At 47.4% G+C, this 25,065-nt stretch overlaps 1 protein-coding gene across 6 annotated transcripts in view; it reads right to left on the minus strand.

Moving 5' to 3' along the window:
* Nucleotides 1–8,285: 8,285 nt before the first annotated feature.
* The window catches only part of GPR156 (G protein-coupled receptor 156), a 58,227-nt gene continuing 41,447 nt past the window's right edge, over nt 8,286–25,065 (minus strand). For 4 of the 6 annotated variants that reach the window (XM_033051438.1, XM_033051439.1, XM_033051437.1 and 1 more), the window contains 5 exons: nt 24,767–24,892; nt 24,231–24,326; nt 21,311–21,547; nt 19,527–19,685; nt 8,286–18,994 (listed from right to left, as the gene is read on the minus strand). In XM_033051438.1, the coding sequence (XP_032907329.1) occupies nt 17,813–18,994; nt 19,527–19,685; nt 21,311–21,547; nt 24,231–24,326; nt 24,767–24,892 (1,800 nt within the window). In that variant the 3' untranslated portion in view covers nt 8,286–17,812. Of the gene's footprint in view, nt 18,995–19,526; nt 19,686–21,310; nt 21,548–24,230; nt 24,327–24,589; nt 24,893–25,065 lie in introns of those variants that run through there. The other 2 variants (XM_033051441.1, XM_033051440.1) reach the window with 2 other exon arrangements.

Below are 25,065 nucleotides of genomic sequence, written 5' to 3' on the forward strand. Positions count from 1 at the left end.
TTGCAAGCTATTATAATCCAGCATCTCAAGCATCAATATTGTTCCAAATGTGGGGGCACAGGGCAGTTTTACAGCTGCTCTGTCTCTGTAATGTGCAAGTGCCCAGGGAGGTTGCCTGAATAAGTCAAGTGTCCAAATTACTGAGGTGTCCTCTTTCTGAAATGCCATAAGGTGGCAGTGAATTGGAAAACAGGTACAACTTCTGGGTAGCGCAAAGCTCTAAGGAGCTCAGGAGAAGAGTAGGGGAGGAGTTTTGTTTAGGGGGTTTAATTTGTCTGTTTGCAGTTCATGTATCAATAATAAACTTTAATCATTCTAATCAGACACTGAATAGGCCTGCTCCAACAGGAACCAGTGGACATGTTCCTGCACAGGAACTCCTGCTTTTTTCTTTTTTCCATTGCTTCCTTTTCAAGTGATCAACAGGAAGATTTTTTTTGTTTGCTTACCTTGCAGCTCTTGCTGGGTCATTCCACCAGAAGGCATGGTGAGAGGCCTACCTCTTGCTAGTCTGATAAGGATGCAATCATTCAAGGCTGTTTTGAACCTTGCTATACTAGAGAATCTAAATTATATTAATGGATCTACCAGTCTTGCATCTAACTGCTTAATATTGCCAAGGCAATTATCCAGAGAACAATTTAGTGAGACATTGTAGTGGTTTGTCTCTTGTTTGATTGGCATGGGCAAACTCAGTAGTTATGGTTGAACTTTAACTTTGGAGTTTTTTTCCCAATGGAAAATCAGAGATTCTAATAGTAACAAATTTACTGATTGCCCAGGCATTAATGATTAAATACAGTAATTTCACGAATACAAGCCGCACCAATTTGACCAAAATTTTGGTGGAAACCCGGAAGTGCGGCTAATATTCCGGGGCGGCTAATACATTAACAAAATTCTAAAAGCTGCCAACACGGAAGTGAGAGCCTGCGGCAGCCCCAAGCCAAGCTGGAGCCCGGCCGGCCCCGGCAGAGGTGGGAAAGCCTGGCAGAGGCGGGGCCAGCAGTGTGGGGGGCGGGCGGCAGAGCCTGAGCCAGCAGGGCGGGGCAGGGGGGCGGCAGAGCCCGGGCCAGCAGGGCGGGGGAGCCCGGGAGAACTGGGGCTAGCAGTGCAGGGGAGCATGGCAGAAGCAGGAAGGCCGGCGGGTGGGGCTGCCTGGCAGCGGGGGAAGCCCAGCAGAATCAGGGCCAGCAGCGTGGGGGAGCCTGGCGGTGCGGGGGCCTGCAGTGCCGGCCAGGGCGAGCAAACGCGGCGGCGGTGCAGACGGGAGGGGGCGGCCGGCGAGCCCGGCGGCGGCGGCGGCAGCCCGCCGGCAGGGCTAGGGAACGCGGCGCGGCGCGGCCGGCGAGCCGGGCGGCGGCGGGCAGGGCTAGGGAACGCGGCGCGGCGCGGCCGGCGAGCCGGGCGGCAGCGGGCAGGGCTAGGGAACGCGGCGCGGCGCGGCCAGCGAGCTGGGCGGCGGCAGCCCGCCGGCAGGGCTAGGGAACGCGGCGCGGCCGGCGAGCCGGGCGGCGACGGCGGCAGCCCGCCGGCAGGGCTAGGGAACGCGGCAGCGGGGCGGTGCTGACGGGAGAGGGGGGCCAGCGAGCCCGGCGGCAGCGGCAGCACCACCCAGCCAGCCCCGCCGAGCCGTGGCGCTGAGCTGGGCTACCCGACCCCGTCGGCAACCATGAGCGGGCCGAGCCTTCCTGGCCCCGCCCCGAGCCAGTAAAGCCCGCTATGCCGCGATCCTGTTGCTAATTGGCCAATTTGTGAAAGCTGCGCACGGATTCTTGCGATGAACGAAAGTGCGGCTAATATTCGGGGTGCGGCTTATCTATTGACAAAGACAGCAACATTGTCGAGGCACCGGAAGTGCGGCTTATAATCCGTGCGGCTTGTATTCGTGAAACTACTGTAATAAATCCTGAAAAGTGGTTTTGATTTTTGTTCCAGAACAAAACCTGAAGGAATCTATGTTTAGAACTTACCAGTTGCATTCATGTTTCTGAGCAGGACGCAAGTTTTTAATCCTGAGAACCCGCTATTTTGCAATCACTTCCTGTCACAAAATATGTCATCACCAACAATTGCTTCAGAAGACAGCTGATGTTTTGCTGATCTGGATGTCCATGGGTGATCCTAGTCCTTGCAAGGCTCCAGGTAAGTTTGCCAGAACCAATAAAGCTGAGTGGTCCAAACAGTTCAATGTAACAGAAGCTGCAGACAACTTCTGTATTCCAAATTTGTAGTGGAGGTGAATGAGCAGAGATGCCAAATACAGGTTCGCAGCAATATTGCAACATGTGGAAAACATCAGTGACTCAGTACACAGGTAGATGCATCCTTCTGTGGAATTAAGTTCTCCCTGCTGATACTCTGCACAAGTTGAAGGCTTGTTTTATCCATTTGCTCTTGAAAAAACAATAGGTTTCCAGTCATGCCAGGAGAACATCTTGTTCAGCTGAACAGTTGCGTTTGTCTGGCTACACTGTCTTCATAGATAACTCTGGAAAACAATGGTGCCCAGAGCCAGAGAAGCTGTATCAGTCTAATGAGCTTTTGACAAGTCTTCTAGATTCTTGCTTTCAGGAAAGCAACATCTATGCCCATTTCCTCAGGAATGTGAAAGGGTTCAAATCTAGAAAAAATGTTGGTCTCTTCTGTATCATCTCACTCACATTAGTTTCAGTCAAGCAGCCCAAGACTGACATCCCTTTGCTCTCTCTGTACTACAATTTTGGTGGAAAGCCCTGTGAATGTCCCATGCTTGCAATTTCCCTGCTCCCCTAATCAACTTCCAAACCGGCTGTTAAGGACACTTTCAAAGGAAAGAGAGTTAAAGCCAGCTGATTCCTGAGGCCTTCAGTTCTTTTGAGAAAATCTTGGAGGGATAGAGAGCCTTAACTACAGCCCCAGGATTAGGACTACTCTCAAGCTGGATCTTGATAGATGTATGGAAGAGGAATGTGCAGCAGAGAAGAGCCAGGCTGTATTTCCAAGTCATCACAGTGACCTAGAAGTTGTACAGGGAGCCAAGCACAACAGCCAACAAAGGAGATTTTTCTCCACTTCCTCCTTCAGACAGCTGGGAAATATTGCACCAGGGTGATAAATTTTATTGTGCCTTCTCACAAATGCAGGAAGAGGATTCGCTAGTTCCTACTGAAATAGTTTTTGGAAAGAAAGCATTGCACGTGGTGCAATGCACCAACAGGAGAAAAGACTGTTGAGAATAGATGTTTGCATCACTAAAGAAGCAAAGAAAGCAGCAATAGGCCTGGTAAAGCCTGCCTGGGATGCTGTCCTTACTGGAAGGGCTCTCTGCAGAACAAAACTGCCATCCTTAACTGCAGTGGAATGCTCTTCCAGCTCTTGCTGCTGCAGCTGTTTTTACCCTGGCTGAAAATAACTGCATGGGTACAGGTCTCCCCAGGACAGCCAGCTCTACAAGGGAGAAAGAGGACAATAGTGCTTGGTGGGTTAGAGCCATTCTTGATAGCCACAAGGCAAACTGTGCTATGGTACATCTGCAGATAGAAATAATTGCTCTGCAGTAGACAATACGTAGCAAAATGGTTGAATAGAGCTACCAAACCTTGGTCATGCATCATCTACAGCAGTGACCTTGCACTGTTGTATGTCTCGCCTATGAACTGGGGTCTCTAGTTTGCAGCCCTGAATTAAAAGTGGTGATTCTCTTCATAACCTGGGAGAAAATGCACAGCTAATTATGAAGTGGCCAAAAATGTAACTGTATTTTCATTTAATTAATTGAGTTTTTGTCAAGCACTCTAATTGATTTAATGATCCCTGTTCCCGGCTGCTCACTAATCACCATTGCATACTAGTTCCTTTAGCTGGCAAATGGTTACTAATTGTTGCTGCATCTTGCATTGTACATCTGGTGTTGACCGCTGTCCTTGCCCTGAGATTGAGAGACAGCTGTTTTTAAACGGAGAGCTCTTTCTCAAATCTCTAAAACATCTGGAAAAATATGGCATTGAAACTGAGCTATCAAATACAAAAAGTTAGCAAATATATGGACATGCTAGTCTGCAAACACAAAACTTAAAAGTAAGCACAGGATTCAGAACAGAGAAGACTCTCTGCTGTGTCTTTAAAACACAAGTCCTGGGTGTTTCCCATAAAACATGACTCTTTCCCCTAATTCCCTGCAGACTGCTTGACCTAATAATTTTTTTTACACTCTGCACACCTCCTATTTGATCAGGCTAACAACCCATGTTGTTTTTGCTTCCAGCCTACTAGACATAATTCAAAAGCCTTTCTAAAAGGCAAGATTCAAGATCAGGCAGCAAGATCTAACTGGCTGGAAACAAGAAACCAGTAGCATGAAAGCACCAAAAAGTCCTTGAAATCAATGGAAACAATTGCTTTCCTTAAAAAAATAAGCCAAACCAATCTTTTCCAGAATCTCTTTTCCTCCTGAACATTTTGTGACCATGATTGTTACAAGGAACTTATTTTTTTTCCTCTACCTGTTTATTTTGTGTATTTAGCAGCACTGAGTGTACAGTCCATTGTTTTGCTAATGGTTAGCAAAGCTTATCTCCTGATTGAGCCCAGCTGCTATTGCACACATGCTGTTCTGCAAGACTTGGATGAGCTCTCCTCTTAGACCCTGCAGAGGCTGCAAGCCAGCAGCATGATCAAGGCTGGACTCAACAAGCAACAATGAGCAGGCATGTAAGGACACAGAAAGGAAATGGGTAAGCTTAAACCAGGTTAGCATGATTAGAGCAGGAGACACTACAAATGATCCTTAAGAAAAGAGTCTGCAAGCAGAAAAGGCCTGGCAGAATTTACAATGTTTTTTTATAAAGAGTCATTTCAGGACATCTGACTTAAGGGAAGTGACACATTTATGTATTTTTAATTGTATTGGATTTAAGTCATATCAAGCTGATGATGCCTTTCTGAGTTTAAAAGGATATTCTCTTTGCCTTATAGCATGGGAACAATGGCACAATGCAATTAACAGGAAAGGTGGCACTTTCAGAAGCAGTAGAAGGGAGTGTTTTTAAATTTAGCAGTTATTGTATATTTCAGGCACTTAAAGTAGAAGTTTGTTCTGGTCACTGGAAGGTGAGACACTTCTCCAGGAGATTATTCTGATTCACAAATGTGGTTGCTTTTAAACTGCCCCCAGAGGAGCCTGTCTCTACTCTACACTCATGGAAGGACTCTAGAAAGACCTGGCTGGTAAGTGGCCTCTGGAGTAAGAAGCCTGCCACGAGGAAGACAGTTACATTTCTAACTAGACTCTGAAAATCACTGATGCAGGATATCACTGGGCAAGAACCTGGATAACACTGATACTTTTTTTGGTAAAGAGTGCTGCTTGGAAGCACGCTGTTTGAATTCAAATCACTCTCTAAGTGTGGATGTATGGGAATATTTATAAAATGCTCTGAAACATCTTGCTCTGGCCACAATAAGGATCAAGATCTTGAACTAGAAACCAAAGGTTGAGCTGTTTGATCATCTCCTTAAGGCTCAAGAATGGTTCATCCTGACAAGAAGAAAATCAAGCAAGGGTGGCAGGAGGCATGTGTGGATGAGCAAAGAGGTCATGACTAAACTCTGACATAAAAAGGAATGTACAGAAGGTGGAAGTAGGGGTAGGTAGCCCAGGAGGAAGCCTTACTGGTGACAGTGTCCTTCAGCAATCCCAGGTCCCTGAGCAAGGGGGCCAAAAGTACTGAGGAAACTGGATAATGTAATTGAAAGGCCACTCTTTGAAAGATCATACTGATCAGGAGAGGTTCCTGAGGCCTGGAAAAAAGCCAAAAGCCACTCTTATCTTCAACAACAACATGAAAGAGCATCTGGGAAGTTAGAGTCTAGTCAGCCTTACCTCTAAAACAAAATGGAGCAAGAAATCATGGGAACCATTTCCATACACATGAAGAACCAGGAGGTGATCAAATGAGGTCAGCATGGGTTTACAAAGGGGAAATCAGACCTAACTGACAGCCTTCCACAGCACAATGAGTAGTCTTGGTGAATGAGAGGAGAGCAATGATATTGTCTATGTTGACTTTATAGTAAGGCTTTTGACACTGCCTCCCATAACATCCCCTTAGACAAAGTATGAGTTACCTAAGTGGGCAGTGAAGTGGATCAAAAAATGACTGAATGGATGGACCCAGAGTGTAATGGTCAGTGGCACTAAGTCCAGATAGGGGCCGGTCACTAGAAGTATATTCTGTTTCTAGGTCTTACACTTTTTGACATCATCATTAATGAGCTGGACAGGCTGGGGAATTGAGTAGAGAGGAATCACAAGAAGATCAATAAAGGGAAATGCAGAGTCCTGCACCTGGGGAAGATTAACCCAATGCACCTTCTTGGAGGACATCAAGCTGGCCATGAGACAGCAGTGTTCCCTCAACAGCAAGGACAAACAGCAACTTCCTAAGTTGCATTAGGAAAAAGCATTGTCAGTAGGTGAAGTCAAGTGATCTTTCCCCTCTACTCAACACTGGTGAGGCCACACCTGGAGTCCTGTGCTCAGTTCTGGCCTCCTCAGTACAAGAAAGACAGGGACTTACTGGGAGGACTCTAGCAAAGGGCACAAAGATGATTAATGGACTGAAGCACATCTCACGAGGGAAGACAGAGAACTGGGAATGTTCATCATATTCATCCCAGAGAACAAAAGGCATAGGGGGAATCTCATATATGTGTATAAATATCTAGTGGGAGGGAATGAAGAAGAGGGAGATAAGTGCCTGCTGACAGGACAAGAAGCAATGGGCATTAGTTAAAACATGAAACTCTACCTGAACCCCAGAAAACATCTTTTTACTCTGTGGGCCATCAAAGACCTGGAGAAGTCATCAAGTCTCATCTTTACTGTGTATCCAGTTCTTTACTGTGAGGGTGTTGAGGCACTGAAAGAGGTTGCCCAGAGAAGTTGTGGAGGAAGTGTTCAAGGCCAGATTGTATGGAGCAATGAGCATGTTGGTCTAGTGGGAGGTGTCCCTGCCACAGCAGGGGGGTTGGAACGAGCTGATCTTTAAGGTTCATTCCAACTCAAACCATTCTCTGATTCCATCTATGGAAACATACAAAACCTGACTGGACCCAGTCCTGGATAACCAGGTCTAGCTGACACACCTTGAATAAGAGGGGGTTGAACTAGATGATCTCCAGAGGTCATTTCCATCCTCCACATTCCTGTGATGATCCTGTAAGCCACTATAGTAGTTCCTGGTATCCTGTATGCTCTTGGTTCTTGTGCATTTTGCTGATTTTTCCCTGAGATAATTAATTGCACTGAATGCATGTACAGTAATTTCACGAATACAAGCCGCACTGAGTATAAGCTGCATCTCTGGGTGTTGGCAAATATTTTGTTCTTTGTCCATAAATAAGCTGCACCTGAGTATAAGCCACTCTGTCGTTCGCAGCGAGGACCTGCATGCAACAAAGTTGCCAAATAGTAACAGAACCGCGGCAGGGCGGGGTTTACTGGCTCGGCTCGGGCTGTGCAGGCTCGGCCCACTCGGGGCCGGCCACTGCTGCCACTGGGCTCGGTCACCACGGCCCGGCGCTGCCCCGTGGTGGCAGGCAGGGACGGAGACCCCCGTTCAAGCGGCGGCGGGCGGGGATGGAGCACCCTGCCTCCTCCCCAAGCCGTGGCAATGGTGGCGCGGGGCCCCCGCCGCCTCCCCAAGCTGCGGCAATGGCGGCGTGGGGCCCCCGCCGCCTCCCCAGGCCGCAGCAATGGCGGCACGGGCCCCCCCCGTCTCTCCCCCGGGCTGTGGCAGAGGAGGGAAGGAGAGAGCTCTCCCTCTCCCCGCCCCCCGTGCTACCTGCAGGGAGCCAGGCTCCACCCGTGGCGCAACAGAGTAACAATTTGTAACAATCGCGAAATGCCGGCTTTTACTGGCATGTGCTCAGCTCGGCACTCTGGCTGGCACTTCTGAGGTTGTAAATGTCAGAAAATTATTCACATATTAGCTGCTTCTGAGTATTAGCCGCATTTCCGGTTTGGGAGCAAAATCTTAGTCAAAATGGTGCAGCTTGTATTCGTGAAATTACTGTACCTCTGAGGATGAGGTGGTTGTGGAGAAACCTGAACTTAAGAAAATAGTTAGAATTGTCCATTAAAAAAATAGAGGATCTGGGAATCACATTCATGACTGTGAGGTTCCATATACATGCTTTCAGCAGAGTAAGGAAGGTCCAGGGAGGTGGAAGCGACAAAGTGCACAGGGTCAGATGAGAAGTGGGAGAAGAGTGACATATGACAATCAGCACTGAGTACAGCATACAAGAACTTCAGTTTTATTTCCCATCTGTGAGAGCCAATGCCACAAGGTCTGGGCAGTCTGGGTGGTGGTAGTAAAATTAAAGCCCTAAGACTGTATTGAAACAGCACCAAGCATGGACAAATAAATCAGAGTCAGTATTTTCAAACTGTGCACCTAGAAAATGGAGAAAACATAATTAATGACTGCCTGGGAGAAGCTGGATTTGCATGACCACTCAGGAACTCTGAAGCACAGATAGTTCTCCAGGGCAGCAGTCCACAAGCTGAACCATGAGCCTGTTCCTTCTCCAGCTGTGTTCCCAGTCTCCTTCAGAGCATGGTCCCAGTGTATTTTATGCACTAAGGCAGGATGCCATTAAGAAAAAATATGTGATCCTGTAAGTAAGGTCTGTATCACAGAAGAAGATTAGAGAAACATTTGTCAAGAATGGTCTAGGAATAATTGTTCCTGCCTTGGGACTGGAGTCCTCAGATGGCTCCTTGAGGTCCTTTCCAGGCCTCTTTTCCACAAAGTCATACATGCCAAAATTAAGCCAAATTAGGCTTGTGCACATTGTTTTAATTCCAGTTTTCTGTAATTTCTGAATGCTTGATTTCAAAGACATTTTGGCACAGACTACAATATCCTGCTTTTTAAGATCCTAGTCAATTTGTTTTAAAGCCAGCCCAGCTAGCAAGGTTGCCGTGATATGCACATCCACCCCTTGTAAGAGCCCACTGACAAAGACCTCTTCCAGGGCCTGGCAAAGAAAACCAAGGTGACTGTGATCTCTCCAAGTAACAAAGGTTAGGGTGGCAGTGGGAGGGGAAGCACCAGAAACTTGCCTTTCAAATCCATATGCTGGGAGCAGATGAGATGAAAATCTAAGGATAACTTGGCTCCATCCCAAACTCTGTAGCGCAATATGTACCACCAGGACCTTTTTGCTTCTTGCCATCTATGTTCTCGCCAATACTATTCTTTTTTCAGACCCTTGAAAGCAAACAGCACCTTTGCTACCTCCTCTGCTCCCTGTCCCACCATTGTCAATTTAGGGTGTTTCCCCATATGATCAACATATGATCTATGTTGACTTTATAGTAAGGCTTTTGACACTGCCTCCCATAACATCCCCTTAGACAAAGTATGAGTTACCTAAGTGGGCAGTGAAGTGGATCAAAAAATGATTGAATGGATGGACCCAGAGTGTAATGGTCAGTGGCACTAAGTCCAGATAGGGGCCGGTCACTAGAAGTATATTCTGTTTCTAGGTCTTACACTTTTTGACATCATCATTAATGAGCTGGACAGGCTGGGGAATTGAGTAGAGAGGAATCACAAGAAGATCAATAAAGGGAAATGCAGAGTCCTGCACCTGGGGAAGATTAACCCAATGCACCTTCTTGGAGGACATCAAGCTGGCCATGAGACAGCAGTGTTCCCTCAACAGCAAGGACAAACAGCAACTTCCTCTCCAGTAATTGCATCCCACATCAAATCATGCCCACAACCCTACCTGTGTGCCCCTTCCAGTCACCTGGCTTGTCCTGCCATCATATTTTTTTTCCCTTCTGCTCTTTTCCCTACTCCCTCACCTTCTATTCTGTCCAACAGTTGCTCCCAAACTGCTCCTGAATCCTTGGTCGCTTAATCCTTCTCTCTGTTCTCATTGCTTTTCATTGTTGATTCAGAAAATCAGCCTTCCCCCATTCCTGCCTCTGCCCCAGTCACACCATATTCTTTAAACAAATTTACCTCTTTTCTCCCACATCTGACTTTTACAACCACTTCCCCTGCCATGCTGCTTCACAGCCAGTGTGGTAGTAATAACTTAATGAGATAAACCCCACTTTGCTGTCAGCTCAGTGCAGTCTCTCATTGCAATGCCTGGCAGGTGGGGTGGGTTTGGCCACCACCTGTGCACAGCCCAGGTGACGGGGGCTCCAGCAGCTGCAAGGACACAGAATATACTCAGCCAGGACTTCCCAGGGAAGATTTGGGGATGGCTTTTTGTCCAGTAAGTGCTAACAAGCCTCCACGGACCTATATGGTCTATGATTTTTTCAAAGTCGTAAAGTGTGGTCCAGTTTGGATAGCTTTTGTCAAGACCCATAAAAGTTAGATTTCCAGTTTGTATGGTGTGAGGAAGTGTCTCAGACAAAAAACTAAGACTTGAAATGGGACAAATGCATTTTTTTTAGCCTTCTTCTTGGAAATGTCCTGAATCATTTTAATTTTAACTTTTCATCACTCTGAAAATTGTAAGCAAAGGAATCCAAGATATTTTTATAGGAAATGCTGTGCAGCCTTAATATGCAGAGGATATTATACACCCCTATGCATAGGAATGGTAATTGTTAGATAATGCAATCATAAAGTATTTCACTTTTTTTCACCTTTGATTTTCTTGTTTTCATTCTCACCAATTATCAAAATCTGCTAATCACTGCATGCTCTGGGCCTCCAATATTTTGCTCTTCATTGGAGACCTCTTTGCTGCAGGACAAACTCCTCATTATCTGGAACATCCCCTGAATTAATTTATTCTATTGGTGACTGCTGAGTCACAAAAATAGTGGTATTATACTGAGGACTTAAGTCATAGGCAGTATTAAAGGAGCAATCTGCTTGAGCAGCTGAATTAGTCACATCCTTTAGCCACATCCTTTTCAGCACAGTGTCATGAACTTCCCTTACACTGACTACTTTTTTTTCCCCAAAGATGATATTCAGGTTTATTAAAGGTGTTTCTGTTATCCTGGGCTTGGGCATGCTTGCTGAGTTGCTGAAAAAAAAGCCAAAAGGTTTATGTCAAAGTTGGAAATCACTGTGCTCTTTCACAGACACAGACATCAGCAGAACAGCTCTTGCTGCTTGAATGGCATGAGCAAATCAATTTCTTACATCCGTTTTGGTCAGTCCAGCATTTCTTTTATACTCTACTGGTAGATTTCAAACTTGCAAATCCAAGGAGACAGTGGAAATTTCCCTGTGAGGAAAGCGTGTCTCTCAGTGCTTCCAGGCATGTTGTGGCAGAACAAAGCTGTGACCCATTCTTTTATCTGCCACTCTAAGGGTAGGAAGATCTTTAGAAGTCAATGTCTCATTTATGACTGTGCATTAGAACAGCCTAAACTGGTCACAGAGAGAGATTATTTTACAATAATTCTGTAAAAAGAGAGACAGAATCTCTGTAGCTCAGCTGTTGACTGCACAGGGCTTTGCACCAATCTTGAAATCTGATGAATAATGCTGGAAACAATATTGTTCCTAGATTTCTAGCTATACCAGAAGGTAGGTGGTCAGTGCAAAACCTACTCTACTTCCTGCTGCTGCTGCAAGATTGATATTGTCTGGATGAGGGGGAGGATAACCCAATTCTGCAAAATAAATAGGCCCCTGCTGTGTCCAGCATAGAGGTATCATCTCTCCTTGTAGGAGTGTGGCCTCCCTGCAACCCAGGGTCTGAGTGTGTTGCAGGGAACTAATTTTTCCAAGTGGAAAGCTGCAAGACAATTTTTTAATGTAAGTGCTTTACCAGACATACCTCATATGCTTGTGGGGTTGTTTCTAATGCTGTCATTATCTAGAAAAATCTTTGCCTCGTGGTAGAAATCGCATACTTTCTGATGGGGAGGAGGGTTCTTTTCTATTTCTAATTGATGATTGTCAAATTCCAATTTTTACCAGACAGTGGGATGATCCTGAGAAAGTAGGATGTTTTTCCTCTGTGTAAAGACACAAATATATACATGAATATGCACAGAAATATTATTCAATTTACTAAAACCAGCTGTTGTGAACAAACCACCCACATATAGCAACTACTTAACAGCAAAAACATTGGTCTCCCCTATTAATAATCCAGACTGTTGTCTGAAGTCCTCCTCCATCTTCTCTGGCTTCTCACTCACTTTTTCAAGAGGACATTTGGGATTTTCATTGCCATCCAAAAACTGCTGTTTAAGGAAGTTAAAAAGGACCCACCATACACCATCACCTCTTGTTTTCCTGTTCTTTCATGGGTCCTACTGGTCACTCAGGCCTTGTTGGTGAAACACTCAGAGCCAGTTTTGCAAACATATAGTGAAGAAACCTTGATGCAGCTCAGGGAGGTGGCACTTGAATGCCAGGTGCCAGTGAGACACAGAAGAGACCCGTGGTTTTCTCTCTAAGATGAGCATTAAGCGTCAGTAGAAGACACAAGGCTGTTGACTCCCAAGTTTCCTCCTTGAGTAAATTAGACCCCATATCATCCTTGGATACACTTTGTTGTTGTTTGGTTTGTCTGCTTTAAAGGCTTAATTCAGATGCCCTCAGGCAGCTGTGGCTGAAGGCAGTGGGGGCTGGGAGCTTTTTTCCACGAGAAGGTAGTGAGTATTTAACCCAAAGGTATTTTACTGAGGCACAGTAGGTACCCAGTAACGCTGGGCTTCCAGGGATGGGAGAGCCTGGCTCCCCCACTGGCTGCTGCACACTCCTATCAGTTATTTGCAGAACTAGGAAAAAGACCTCACCATTGGAGGGTTGTGAAGAATGGACTGCAGAAGCAGGAGAGCTCCAAATGTGTTTTTGTTACTGGAATGATAAAGGCTGTAATAGCAAGTAAATTCAACGATTCTTGCCAAAGCATAGTTCACCACCTACCAGAGGAAAGGAAGTCTTTATCCACCACCTGTGTTTGGGTGACTGTTAAAAAAATACCCAACCAAAACCCAGCTGCTTTCAAACAAGGGTTTGAATTTGCTGTAATATTGTACAGTGTATCCCACTGTTCATTGATCTGCCTAGCACTGCTGCAAATTCAAGGTGTTATTGCATCAGCTAATATTATTCCTGCCATTCTCTTTGATTTGAAATACCACCCGACTTATTTGGGTTAAATAGAAAAGGCAATTGCCTGGGAACCAGTGAACAACTCCAGAATGGTGCCTTGCTCATTATATTCATCTTAGTAATGAAATATCCATGCTGTTCCTATGTTGGATCATGTTATCAGGATACTGCAGAGGGGTGTGCCTTCATTTTCCATTTCTGTGAACCCCTTGAGATGTACCAGTGGCTTTCTAAGGAACTCAGGTCCTTATGGATTTTCCAAGCCATGGGAAACTTCCAAGAAATAAAAGCTGTTTATGGTTTCTGCACTCAACAGGCACAGGTGCATCTCTCAGCAATTGCAGGAGGTGTGTTGAAAGGAAACATGGATGGGCAGCCCTTCTGTAAGATTATTAACATACTGGTGGTAAATCTAGGACCCGATGGGTGCTGGGAACCCCAGGGCCATTGCAAACTTGCAGAGAAAATGTCAGCTTCCTGATAACCCACAGGAAGTTTGCCTGCTTCTGGCCTGCCTTTTTGATGTCCTAACTCCCAATGAGTGTTTCTTCTCTCTTTTCAAAGGTGAGCATGGTCCTGTCCCAGCATCCTGGGCCTCCTGTGCTGCTGGAGGCAGAGAACAGTGTATACAGCCATCCTCTCATGGCTGCCAAGGGAAGGTATAAATAATAGTAATAATAGTAATAATAGTAATAAAACCAGGGCTCTTCCCTCAAAGCCTCCCTGCAGACTGAAACAGGGGTAGGTATGAGCTGCTAAAGGGAATTAGACAATATCTTCTCCAAGTACACCAGGGATCCTGGGAAGAAGAGGCCACATTCTTCATTGGCATGTAAGAGAGTAGGTTGGAGGACGGGAAGGAAGAACAGCTACTAACTAGAAGACAGCATTGGCATGAGAACAAGTAGACAAAAATAGGCTATGAAAAAATGTGGGCTGCAGATCAGAAATAAGTTTCCTTCTGTCAAGTTCTTGAATAACCTGCCAAGAAAATTCCCAATGACTTAAGATGGATTGTGATAAATTAACAAGAGGAACTTTATGACTCACTGTTTGTCATTGCTGGGAAATATGATGATGACTAGGAGATCCCTTCTAGCCCCACATTCTTGCTGGTATGATAACAGAGGAATCTGTGTAGGGTGCAATAAATGCTGAATCACTGAGTGCTTTATCTAGCTGCCTGGCAGGACAAAGTCCTTCGTACCCATTCTGTCTGCAAGAACCTCCAGGAAAAAAAAAAATCCTGACGTAAATGATTGTGCTCTGGCAGCACAAAGCATGCAGCTACAGATGCCTGAGTTAGAAGAAAACCAGCTCAGCTACAGGCATCTCTACACAGGAGAAAGGGGTGGTGTGGGTGTGAAAGCAAGGAACCCCACTGTAAACACGGAGAGGTACACGTTCCAAGGTGAATGTGCTCCAGCAGCTTCAATACACAATCTTAATGAGAGAAAGAAACTCCTGGAACCATGTGGCAGTGTCCCAGGCACTTGCTCAGCCGGTGTGTGCAGGGATCGATCAGGTCCATAGGGCATGACCATGTCATGTAGCAGAAAGTTCCTGCAGTTAATATCAACCACTAAGCCATCCACAGTTCTCCTGCCATGCCAGGATCCACAATTCTTTTGATGGTATTTTTTCCCTGTCTCCATGGAGTTCCCCAAGGTCAGCAATCAGGATGCAGCTTACACTGATGGGTTTGGTGCCTCACAACTGGACAGCCACAGATTTGCTGCTCTGGCTGCAAGCACAGACCTTGGGGTAACAGCTGCAGCTGGCATTGTGTAGTGCAGAGCTGGAGATAGAGGCCAAGAAAACAGCCCTGAAAAACTGGACAAGGTAAGAGATATGCCTGGTTTCTTGGCTCAGGAGAGCAATGTTGCTCAGGAGGAGAGTGCTTCTCCACAGCCCTCATGGCCGCCAGACTCAAGGAAGACTTCTCTGGAGCTTCTTCCAGAGCTGTGGAGGTCATGTACAGGTGTAAGTTCTCCCTCCTCAAAAACCTACACAGCCTACCTGGAGTCGTAGGGCCCCTGACTTCTGCTCCCCACTGTGCCACAGGAATGTCTCCACACAGGTGTGCCACCACTGTACAGCCACTGTGTCCAGGGATTACATGGTCTGGTTACTCTAGGCAAAGGACACCACAAGGTTCTCTCTCTTGCAGTACTTTCAAATATTCATTATTTCTCATAACTGCACCCAGTATCAAAGATCAGAGCAAGAGGTTCCCAGAGATTCCAGCTGCTAATGCCAACGTGAGGCAGTGGGGAAATTTCCACACCAATGATCAGAACTCCCCTACCAGAGAGCCTGTTATAATCCCTCTCTGCCACAGTTAACAAAGCTCTTTGCATCTTTTTTCTTTTCTTTTTTCTTTTCTTCTCTTTTCTCTTTTCTTTCTTTTATTTTCTCTTTTCTTTTCCAGGCAGCTGAATCACAATTAAGACCAATTTTGTTATTTCCTAAACCGTGGTAAGCTGATGGGTAACAGAGGCAGACTGAGTCATGGTAGGTGGTTGTGGCACAAGAGCCTCAAGGCCTCCTTGCCTTCCTGCCTCTTGCCAAGCCTCACCAAGCAGGCATGGAGAGAGATATCATCCTGGCAGTGACGTGACCCTTCCCCTAAACAGCCATCAGCAAGGAAAGAGCCCAAAACTGAACACAAGATTCGAGGTGTGACCTCACCAGTGCTGAACACAGGGGAATGATTACTGCCCTGGTGCTGCTGGGCACACTATTTATGACACAAACCACAATGCTCTTGGCCTTCTTAATAGGTGCATCCACAGGCTATGCAGTTTTCAAGTGGTGGCTGCTGGGCACCGCACAGAAAAGCAACGACCTCAAATTCCAGCAGTGAGTTTCCAAACAAAGTCTAGGTTCAAAGTCCTCTGGAGGGTTTTTCTGCATTCACTAGTGGATTTAAAGTTAATTTTTATATCAGCTGCTTCCAGGTGGGCTCATGGTTGATCATTTCCTTTCACTGTGCTGCACTATTTCCCAGCCCCAGAGCAAAGCGTTATCCTAAACACATTTGGGGGTGGGGAGAGGTTTTGACCCATATTTAATAGAGGCCCTAGAACGTGTTTGTCTCCCCTCTTGTCCCAGTGTGGCGATGCCGTGGGATGTACTTGGTGTTTGCCGGCACACCCGGCGTGGCAGCAGCAACACCTGCTGCGAGTGCTGCAGAACTGCAGGCGGCTGGCAGGCGATGGGGACAGAGATTTCGAGTCCCACTGCAGGGAGCCATCAGGCTCACAGGTTTGCCCTGCACAAGCAGGGGACCCTCCCAGTCGGTGGGTTTCTCCCAGGCCAGAGCTGTAAGTGCTCAGACAGCTGTAAAGGAAAAACTGAACCAGAATGGTTTTTATAAGCAAAAAAAGTGATGACCAAAAAAACAAACAAACAAAAAAGATTACACTCTGTCTGGAGTGTTTCCATTTTAAAAGCAAACAGGGGCTGTGGGAACATTGTTCCTTGTAAGATTACTGAGTTTGGTGATTTGCTCTACATGCAAGCTTCTATGTAAACTGCAGGGGAAACGAGGAAAAAAGGTGACATCACTGAAGGGAGAGAGAAGTGAGGGATTTCACCATCATAAAGCGTAGTGGAGAAGGCAGTGCTAATATGGTTTGTTCAAAACCAGATCTGGGATTCCTCTGACACCTACTGTTTTAATAAAGCCTTTGTCCATAAGGTTTATTTTGCACTGGGCCATCAGGTCTCAGCATCCTGAACTCCTGTGGAAGCAATGTAAGCTCAAATGCCATGATAAATACCCCCAGAAAGGCACACACACAGGGTTTACTGTTCTTGGTGTTTCTAAGATAAAAATTAAACATAGCATATTAATTTAAACAAACCTTATTCCAGACTAAATCATCCATACAAAGAGAGGGCACAAGACCCAGAACTCAAGGTAAAAAGATCCTCCTTTATAATGGCTAGCTTGTCTTGCCCTTCAGCACTGACCTGAGTCTCACCTACAACAACGCACCTGAAAAACACAACATGCAAAGACAACTCCATGGACATCACATTTGGACTCCATTTTCTCATTCCGATGTTACAAAAAACCCACCAAAACCCAAAAGTTTGCAGTGCACACCCCATTCCAAAGTCCTTGCTTTGCCTGGAAGCAGCCCAGCCCAGGTGGGTGGCAGCCAGCATCTGCTTCTGGTGTCTGTCTCCCATCCCAAGCTGGGGGTGATGCCAGTGGGCAGCTTGGGCAGCCTCAGGGGAAGGAGTCCTCTTTTGGTCCATATGGAGCAGTGTGCAAGAAGCAGTGCTTGTTTCTGAGGCAGGATACTGCTCCCCGCCAGTGCGAATCATGCAGGTCTCACAGGGAAAGCTCTCTGAAGAGATGAAGTCTGGGCTCTTACAGATCCCCAGCCCCGGTTTCTCCACTGCTGGCACCAGGATGGACAGAACTGCCAGCTACCTGCGGGACACAGGCAGTGGCCCAGAGTAGCCAGGACAAGGCCACCACCACCTCTCTAAGTGCTGCCAACCCCCTCTCAGCCAAACTCAGGCTGCAGTCACAGCTGACACTGCAAATCAGAATGGGGCAAGGTTTATTCCCAATCCCCAAATTCCAGAACAAGGCACATTCCCCAGAGGGATGTGTGGTTTTAGCATTGTTGAAAACATGCAGTGTTTCGGGGATGGGAGGGCACTTGCCTTTGAGGCAAGGGTGCTCCCAGTCACACAAAAGTGGGTTTCAGATCGTCTTTGAAATTCACCACTGGCTGGGGCCCGCCGTGGTGTTCTGCCTGGTGATCTTCACAGTCACTGGGCTCTGTGTCCATATCTGTGCTGCTGCTGTCCAGGGAACCACGTGGGCTCTGGAAGCAAACCTTGCAGCAGGGTCGTTGGCAGCCATGAAACATTTCAGAGCTGCTGCTGCTGGAGTCAGAATCTGGGTAATAGTACAGTGAGCACAGGGAGGGCTCAGCGGGTCCCTTCAGGGTGCCCTGCCACTGTCGCTGCTCCTGTGGGATACACAATGAAGCACCCTGGGACTTGGGCCATCCCAGCCACCCCTCTGGCTGGAGGCTGGCCTCCCTTGGGAGGGCTGGAGGGGATGGTGCTGGAGGGTGAAGGAGCCCTCTGCCAGCCATCTCCCCTCCTGATCCCAGGGAGTTATGTGCTGACTCCCCACGACTCCAGCTGCCAACCTCCTTCACCCTGCAGCTGGCACAAGGGGATACGTGTCCAGGGAAGCATGTGGAGGCAGGGGGAAATGGGATCCTCCAACGATGCCTTGCCAGGTAGGGACTGAGGGGTATGTGGATGCTTGCATAGCCCTCCTGGCCCACTTGTGTTTCTCCCTGCTCACCTGAGGTACCTCGGTTGCCAAGTGGGGGTCCTACAGATAAGGCTGGGCCGTGGTTTTTGCCATCCAAGCTTAACTCTTTCAAGATCTCCCACAGCTTCTTGCTGTTTACATGGTTGACTTGGGGGGATGACTCCCAGGCTACACTGCCTGAGTTGTCCTGACCTGGCAGCTGCTCTGGAAGCTGCCCCTGCACTGCAGGTGTCCCACACTCCTGGACATCTTTCAGGCCACGTTCAACGCTATCCCCTGTACTAAAAAGCAGCATCTGGGAGCAAACAGACTCCTGGGTTGCATGTTTCTGGAAGGCCTGGACATTGCTGCCAAGAGGTGACGTACCCAAAAAGCAGGGGGGCAGCCGTCTGTCCCTCTCTGGATCTAGGAGACAGCAGTCCCCTAGTGCAGCATGCCCAGGCTGCTCTGAGCTCCTGGTACAGGGAGCTGCTGGCAGTGCACGGGGGTCACAGCTGCTCTCCGCAGACATCAGCCTCATCAGCTTCTCTTTGGCACTGCTCACTTGCTCCTGCAGGCTTTCGATCACGGCATTTTTCTGTGTCAAACAAAGAAGTCAAGTGTGGGGTGGGCAGAGAGGAGGAAAACGCTGCCAGTTTGGAAGCAGGCACTGCCAGTAAACAAATAACCCCTCTCTGCATGGCAAGAGCCACAGCAGCAGCACATGTGACCTCAACCTTCCCTGCAGCTCCCCAAACGTGCATGTGGGAAGGGGTGAAATGGGAAGGCAGCTTTTCAAGATAGGGTGCTCCCATGCAGTGCAGGTGAGGGAGCAGGAGGCTGGAGGCTTTCTGAGACAGAGCCTCTCCCCTCTAAATTAACCATGTTTGACAAGGTTGTGGAACCAGGCTATCTTGCACTTCTCCCTACTGAATTTTTTAATCCCTCCAAATTATGCCTAAATTGTGGTGCTTTGGAGTGTGACAAAACAAAGCAGTTCTTCCCCTCAGGAAGGAAGAGGCTGGTGAGGGATCACCAGTGTGAACAAAGGGCTTCCCACCCTGCAAAGCCTTCTGCCCACAAACGGGAAGGGGAGAAGCTGGAGGAGGGGGGTCAGCAGAGCCCCGTACCTCAGTGAGCAGCCGCTTCATTGAGTTTTTCTCCCCTATGAGCTGGTAGAGCTGCTCCTCACTGTACACTGAGCGGTAGCTCCTGCTCGGGCTGGTGAAATATTTTGCCATGTGGCTCATGGTTTGGTTTTCTTCTTCAAAGGCTTTCCACTGCTTGAGCTGGGAAGTAGAAGAGGGTGTTACCCACAGAGCCCCAATCAACACAGCAGGAGGCAGGAACAGCTCAAGCGCGAAGGAGACAAAGGGATGGAGAGAGGGAGACAAAGGCAGGGTGTGACAAGGGGAGCAGAAACAGCCAGCCAGAGATGGTTGGGTGAGGGGCTGCAATGTCACTTGGAGCCTCTCACCTATCTGAGCCCTACCTTGTCCCAGGCTCCGGCTTTTATGCAGGAGAAGGTCAGTGCCTGGCTGCATTAAGACTACTGAGCATACTGAAAAAGCCCCCTCCCTCTTCTCCCCACTCCCTGACTCCGTGACAAAGACAGTGTCATGCATGCCCCCTTACCCCTGAATCACTGGTGACAAGCTGAAAACCAGCAATGCTTAGTATCTGTTTTCTCATCTAATATCTGCCTGGAAGCCTTGTGCAGTCCAGCTCCAGCTGCTTACTGATCTCAGATGAGCCATAGAAAAGCAATCAATATCTATATACATTGCTGAGATCCCAAGCCCTCCCTTGCATAGATCTGCTTTTGTGAGCTTCACCTCTTCCTCCCTTTCTCATCTCTTGTCCTTGAGCCCAAACATCCCTCCAAACATCCAACTGAGTAAATAACTGTTTCCTCTCCCTCTAACAATGGAAGCATTATTCCCACTAACATGGTGGCCAGGCAAATTCAGGATGCTTCTGGAGGATACAGGAAGCAGAAGTGCCTCACGTCAACATCACAAAAGGCTTCCTTTAAACACCTCCTCACTTGTGGCAAAGCCCAGCTTCCTTCTCCAAAAGTGCAGAGGAGGACAGCCTCCCCTGGGGACCATCAGCAGCAAAGAAGTGTCTGAGAGTGGCTGGGCCATCTGGATGGTCTGTGCTGGCTCCATCCCTGCCAATGGCAGAAGCTCCTGGTGCAAGTGGGCATGTGAGGTATGATGAAAGGACAACTGCACAAGGGACAGACCCCACCACCTACATGAAGCAGGAGGAGGAAGCCAGTGGCTGCCTTTGCTTCGTGTACTGTCTGCATGGCTGTCACCTGTGGCACGTTCCTGCAGGAGGGTTTCGGAGCAGCAGTGATGCACTCCTAGGAGACTTCCAGGACATAAAGGGGACAAGGGACAAGAAAGCTAGAGAGGGACATTTTACAAAGACAGTGATAGGACAAAGGAGAATGCCATTAAACTGAAAGAGGGTAGGTTTAGATTAGATATAAGGAAGAAATTCTTCACTATGAGAGTGGTGACACCCTGGAAAAAGCTTGCCCAGGGAAGTTGCAGATGGCCCAGTCCCTGAAAATGTTTAAGGTCAGGCTGAATGGCACTTTGAGCAACCTGGTCTGGTGGGAGCTTCCCTGAGCACAGCAGGGGTGTTGGAACTTGATGATCTTTAGGTCCCTTCCAATACAAACAATTTTGTGATTCTTTGAGACTCGGGGAACCTGTTTGGGGAAGCAGAACCACCAGGGTGGGGTGGGGTAGGGTAGGACAGGGCTTGGAGAATGAGCTGTGCAGCTGAGTCCAAACATTTGGAGAAAAAAGCAGGAAAATGAGTGCAATGATGCTCACAGCTGCTGTTGTTAGAATGTGCCTATTTCCAGCCAAGTGACAGGACAGAGGTGACAGCATACCTGTGGGAGAAAGATGAAGCAGTTGATCGTGGTGGTACACACAAAGATGCCTCCAGAGGTAAAACCAAACAGCAAATTATGCCATGTATGGAAGAAACGGTGAACTAAGCAGATGGTACCAGCAGTCAGGAAAATGAGGTTGACCCCAACAATGAGTGTCAAGGATTGGTTGACTGGTGAGGAGCTGACATTGTCGGTCAGACCAGCCAAGTAGGTCCCACACAGTAGGAGGATACTCTGGAAACAGAAAAAAAAGGTTTCAAGAGTATGGAAAATTACAGCCTGATGGTGTCAACCCCCACCTCACACCAAGCCCGGTGAGCTCAGATACACTCAGTGCAATCCTAATTAACGCTGTTTGATCTACAATGCAGACCTTGAACGTGTAGTGGTGACACCAAGGCAAATGCCCAGCATGCTGTTGCAGGCCAGGAGTGAGGGCACTGGTGGGCACGGGGTCCCAGCCAAACGGCACGAAGAGTAAGGAGTCAGAGGTCAGCAGGTGGTGCCACAGAGCAGGGGATGGCTAGGAGAAATTGTGAAAACTGCCCCTTGGGCAGCATGGAGCAGGAGAAACAAAGACAAACAGACAGGAGGCAGATATCCCTGCAGGGATGCAGCAGTTGTTGCCATCAAGGAGCAACAGCATACCTCTGAAAGAGTAGGAAAGAGTAGGAAAGATATCCAGAAGGAATTCAAAGAAGAAGGCAAGGAGAAATGGAGATTTAGACTGGAGGGAAGAGGATGTACTTGGTGCTTCTTTAAATAGCAGTAATCCAGGAAACTACCAGGTACAATTATTTTCCCTTCCCTGTGCTGTTTCCTGACTCCAATAACAGGGAAGGGCACTACAGAAGTAGTCTGTACACAGAAGATCTCCCTCCCCCTGAGGAGAGCAGTTGTTTCAGAGTAGGCTGTCTCACCACCCTGCTCCTCAAGGGTCTTATGCACATATTTTTCCAGGGTGCTCAGGATAGAACTACCCAGCAGTTTAAGCCTCTCCTTCTCTAGGTGACGCAAGCAGGAAACACTAAGTATTTTTTTTGCCGCCTCCATAGCACTGAGCGTGGTCTGCCTTTGGAATCATTTGGAAATACCATCTAACAAAGTCCCAGCTCCTGCAAGGACCTGGAATACAGGGAATATGACCCACATTAATCCTGTGCTATCCAGTAAGTGCTAGCCATTTACTAAGAGTCATTGTTATTTGCGCATCAAGAAGTGCTTTGTGACGTGAGAGGCAGATATTTTTTAGACCCTTCTCAACCCCTCTGTGCTGTGGCTGGAGGGACACAAGCAAGAGAGGTTCATGTGCAGATCTCTGGTGAGACTCCCAACTTCAGAGCAGCATAAAGTCTCAGGGTGGTGTTCTAAGAGTGAAACCTGCCTTGCTGGGAACTGGGCTGGCGCCTGACCCTGCTTTGTAGAATCTGCACTGGATCACAACCACGTCCACTATGAGGCACCTCCAAACAGCCTGAAGGCAAGCCAACACCTAATCCCTGAGCAGGAAAAAAAAAAAAAGCACCAAAGTCCCATTTAAATTCATACATCTATCTGGGACAGAGACAACAGCGCTGCTGTCTCATAAACTAGGACACTCAGTAAGCACAGGAATAAGTGGCTTGTTTGTTTGTTTGATTTAAACTTGAGCAGATGACTTTGCTCCTAATTCCAGGCATGTCCTTGGCAAGTCACTTCTATTCATTGCTCTGTGCCAGTAAAATCAGGATAATACACTGTCTTCCCAAAGGGCTGAGCACATTAATGCTGTGGATGCTAAGAAGTGCTATGTACGCAGAGATAAAGCCTAGTCTCACATTAGTGTAAATCCAGACTAACTCCAGAGAAACCAAGGAAGTATTCCGTGATCCCCAAGTAAGTAGGAAGGAACAGGGCCAGATTCAATGCAACATTAAAAAGATTACCTGGAACTGATAATGGGGATGTTTTATTTCCAAAAGGAACTTGTAAGGGCTGTAAGCGGAGACATTGCTTCTCTAAATCCTAACACAAACTAGATAAAATCAGAGGTGGAGACACAGCACTGAAAGCCCAGGTACTGCCTACATTCCCTCATACCAAAGGATTTTTAAGGACAGTCCAGATTAGCGTCCTTGAAATTAAGTGTAGAAAGACTTGGCTATGTTGCGAGGTCCCTTTCTGCTCTTTTTACTATGATTCTGGGTAGATAATGAGTATTACATTACAGTGAATCACAAAGGAAGTGCCTGTGCTGCACACATGATTAAGCTGTTCCCAAAAAAAGGCTGTGATCTCACAAGCCTCATCAACATCAGCTTTCTGAAATGTGTCCAGCCTCTGTCATATCAGAGACACATGAGACCACAGATAATTACAGTGATAATTATATCAACATAGTTGCATCAGTATTAACCAACACTGCTGGAAAAAGACTGGCCATGTGCAGAGATTCACCAGTGAAAGTGCACCTCAGAGGTATAATTAACCTGGTATGCATCCTGTAAAGGTGGGGACAAGAACTTGTCATCAGCACGTCCTTGGGTTGAAGTCACAGGACTCAGGGGCTGAACCACCTGGTGTGCCTTGCCAGTGGCCATTCACTGGAGCCTTTAGGGAAGGAGTGTGACATAAAGAGCAGCACGATGTCAGTTTCAAAAAGTGGGATGGATGAAGCTCAGGGGGTTGCTGGGAGTGGTCTAGAGAGACTGTATGTGCACATAAAGGAGATGGTGAGGCAAGGAGAAAGCAGCTAGCCGGGCATTCATGCTTCCCAAGATGGAAAGGGCTAGAAATAGAATGAACAGGAGTAGCTAGGATCTGCAATGGGCATGGAGCTTGGGAGGACATTGAAATGACAAATGCTGTGAAACAGTTCAGGCTGAAAGAAAGGGAGGAGGTGAGAGAAAATGCAAGAAGTAATCAAGAGGTTACATACCTTAAACCCTAAAATGAGAATGAGCCAAAGATCGGAATAGAGCGATGCGCAGGACTGGACCCGGCTCATGGAGCACATCATGCCTTTCTCTGTTGCCTACAAGGCAAGGGAAAGGCAGAAGTGAAGGCTGCAGCCTGGTACAGACCAATGGGAAGATGCATCTAAGTTGGTCTCCTCTGTAAATTTCTGAAAGGAGAGGTCAAAGCTGGTACTACCAAGGGCAGAGGCTTAAAGTGAGATTTTGACATTCTGCTGCCAACAGGGCTGGTTAAACATTTCTCTAAAGCAGACACCTAGGAGCCCTCCTGTGTCATGCAGGTGATCTGCATAGACCTGGAAAGTTTGCAGTGGACTCTCACCTCTGTAATAGACGAGACATAAACCAAATCCAGAGTGCCCACAAGGTTTTCTGCCTCATTTTTCTTTCTGTTGTTTATCAAAGACCACCTCCAAACGCCTGGCCACCCATCAACTCTGTCCACAGACCTCAGACAGGACACAGCAAAACCCTGCATCGCCCATCCTCATCCTTTTACCCGCAGTGAGACACTGAGGCTTCGGAAGCACTGGACTGGGTCAGAGAACACCCATGTCAAGAGCAAGACAGTGTCTGCCAGCACCAATGCTGCCACCATCACCAGCAACTGCAGGTCTTTGATAATCTGCAAACATGCAAAAAGTAAAAGTTACTACAGGGAACAAATGGACACCAATGACCTCCATCCCCCTTGGGTCCCTTTCTGTTGTTTCTTTCAAGTGACATGTCCATCCTACTACTTCACACAGAGAGGTGTCTAGCACCTACATTTGAGCTGGCCACAGGATCTCTATCTTC

This window comes from Catharus ustulatus, chromosome 2, assembly GCF_009819885.2.
Source record: "Catharus ustulatus isolate bCatUst1 chromosome 2, bCatUst1.pri.v2, whole genome shotgun sequence".
In the NCBI taxonomy this organism is placed as follows: Eukaryota; Metazoa; Chordata; class Aves; order Passeriformes; family Turdidae; genus Catharus; species Catharus ustulatus.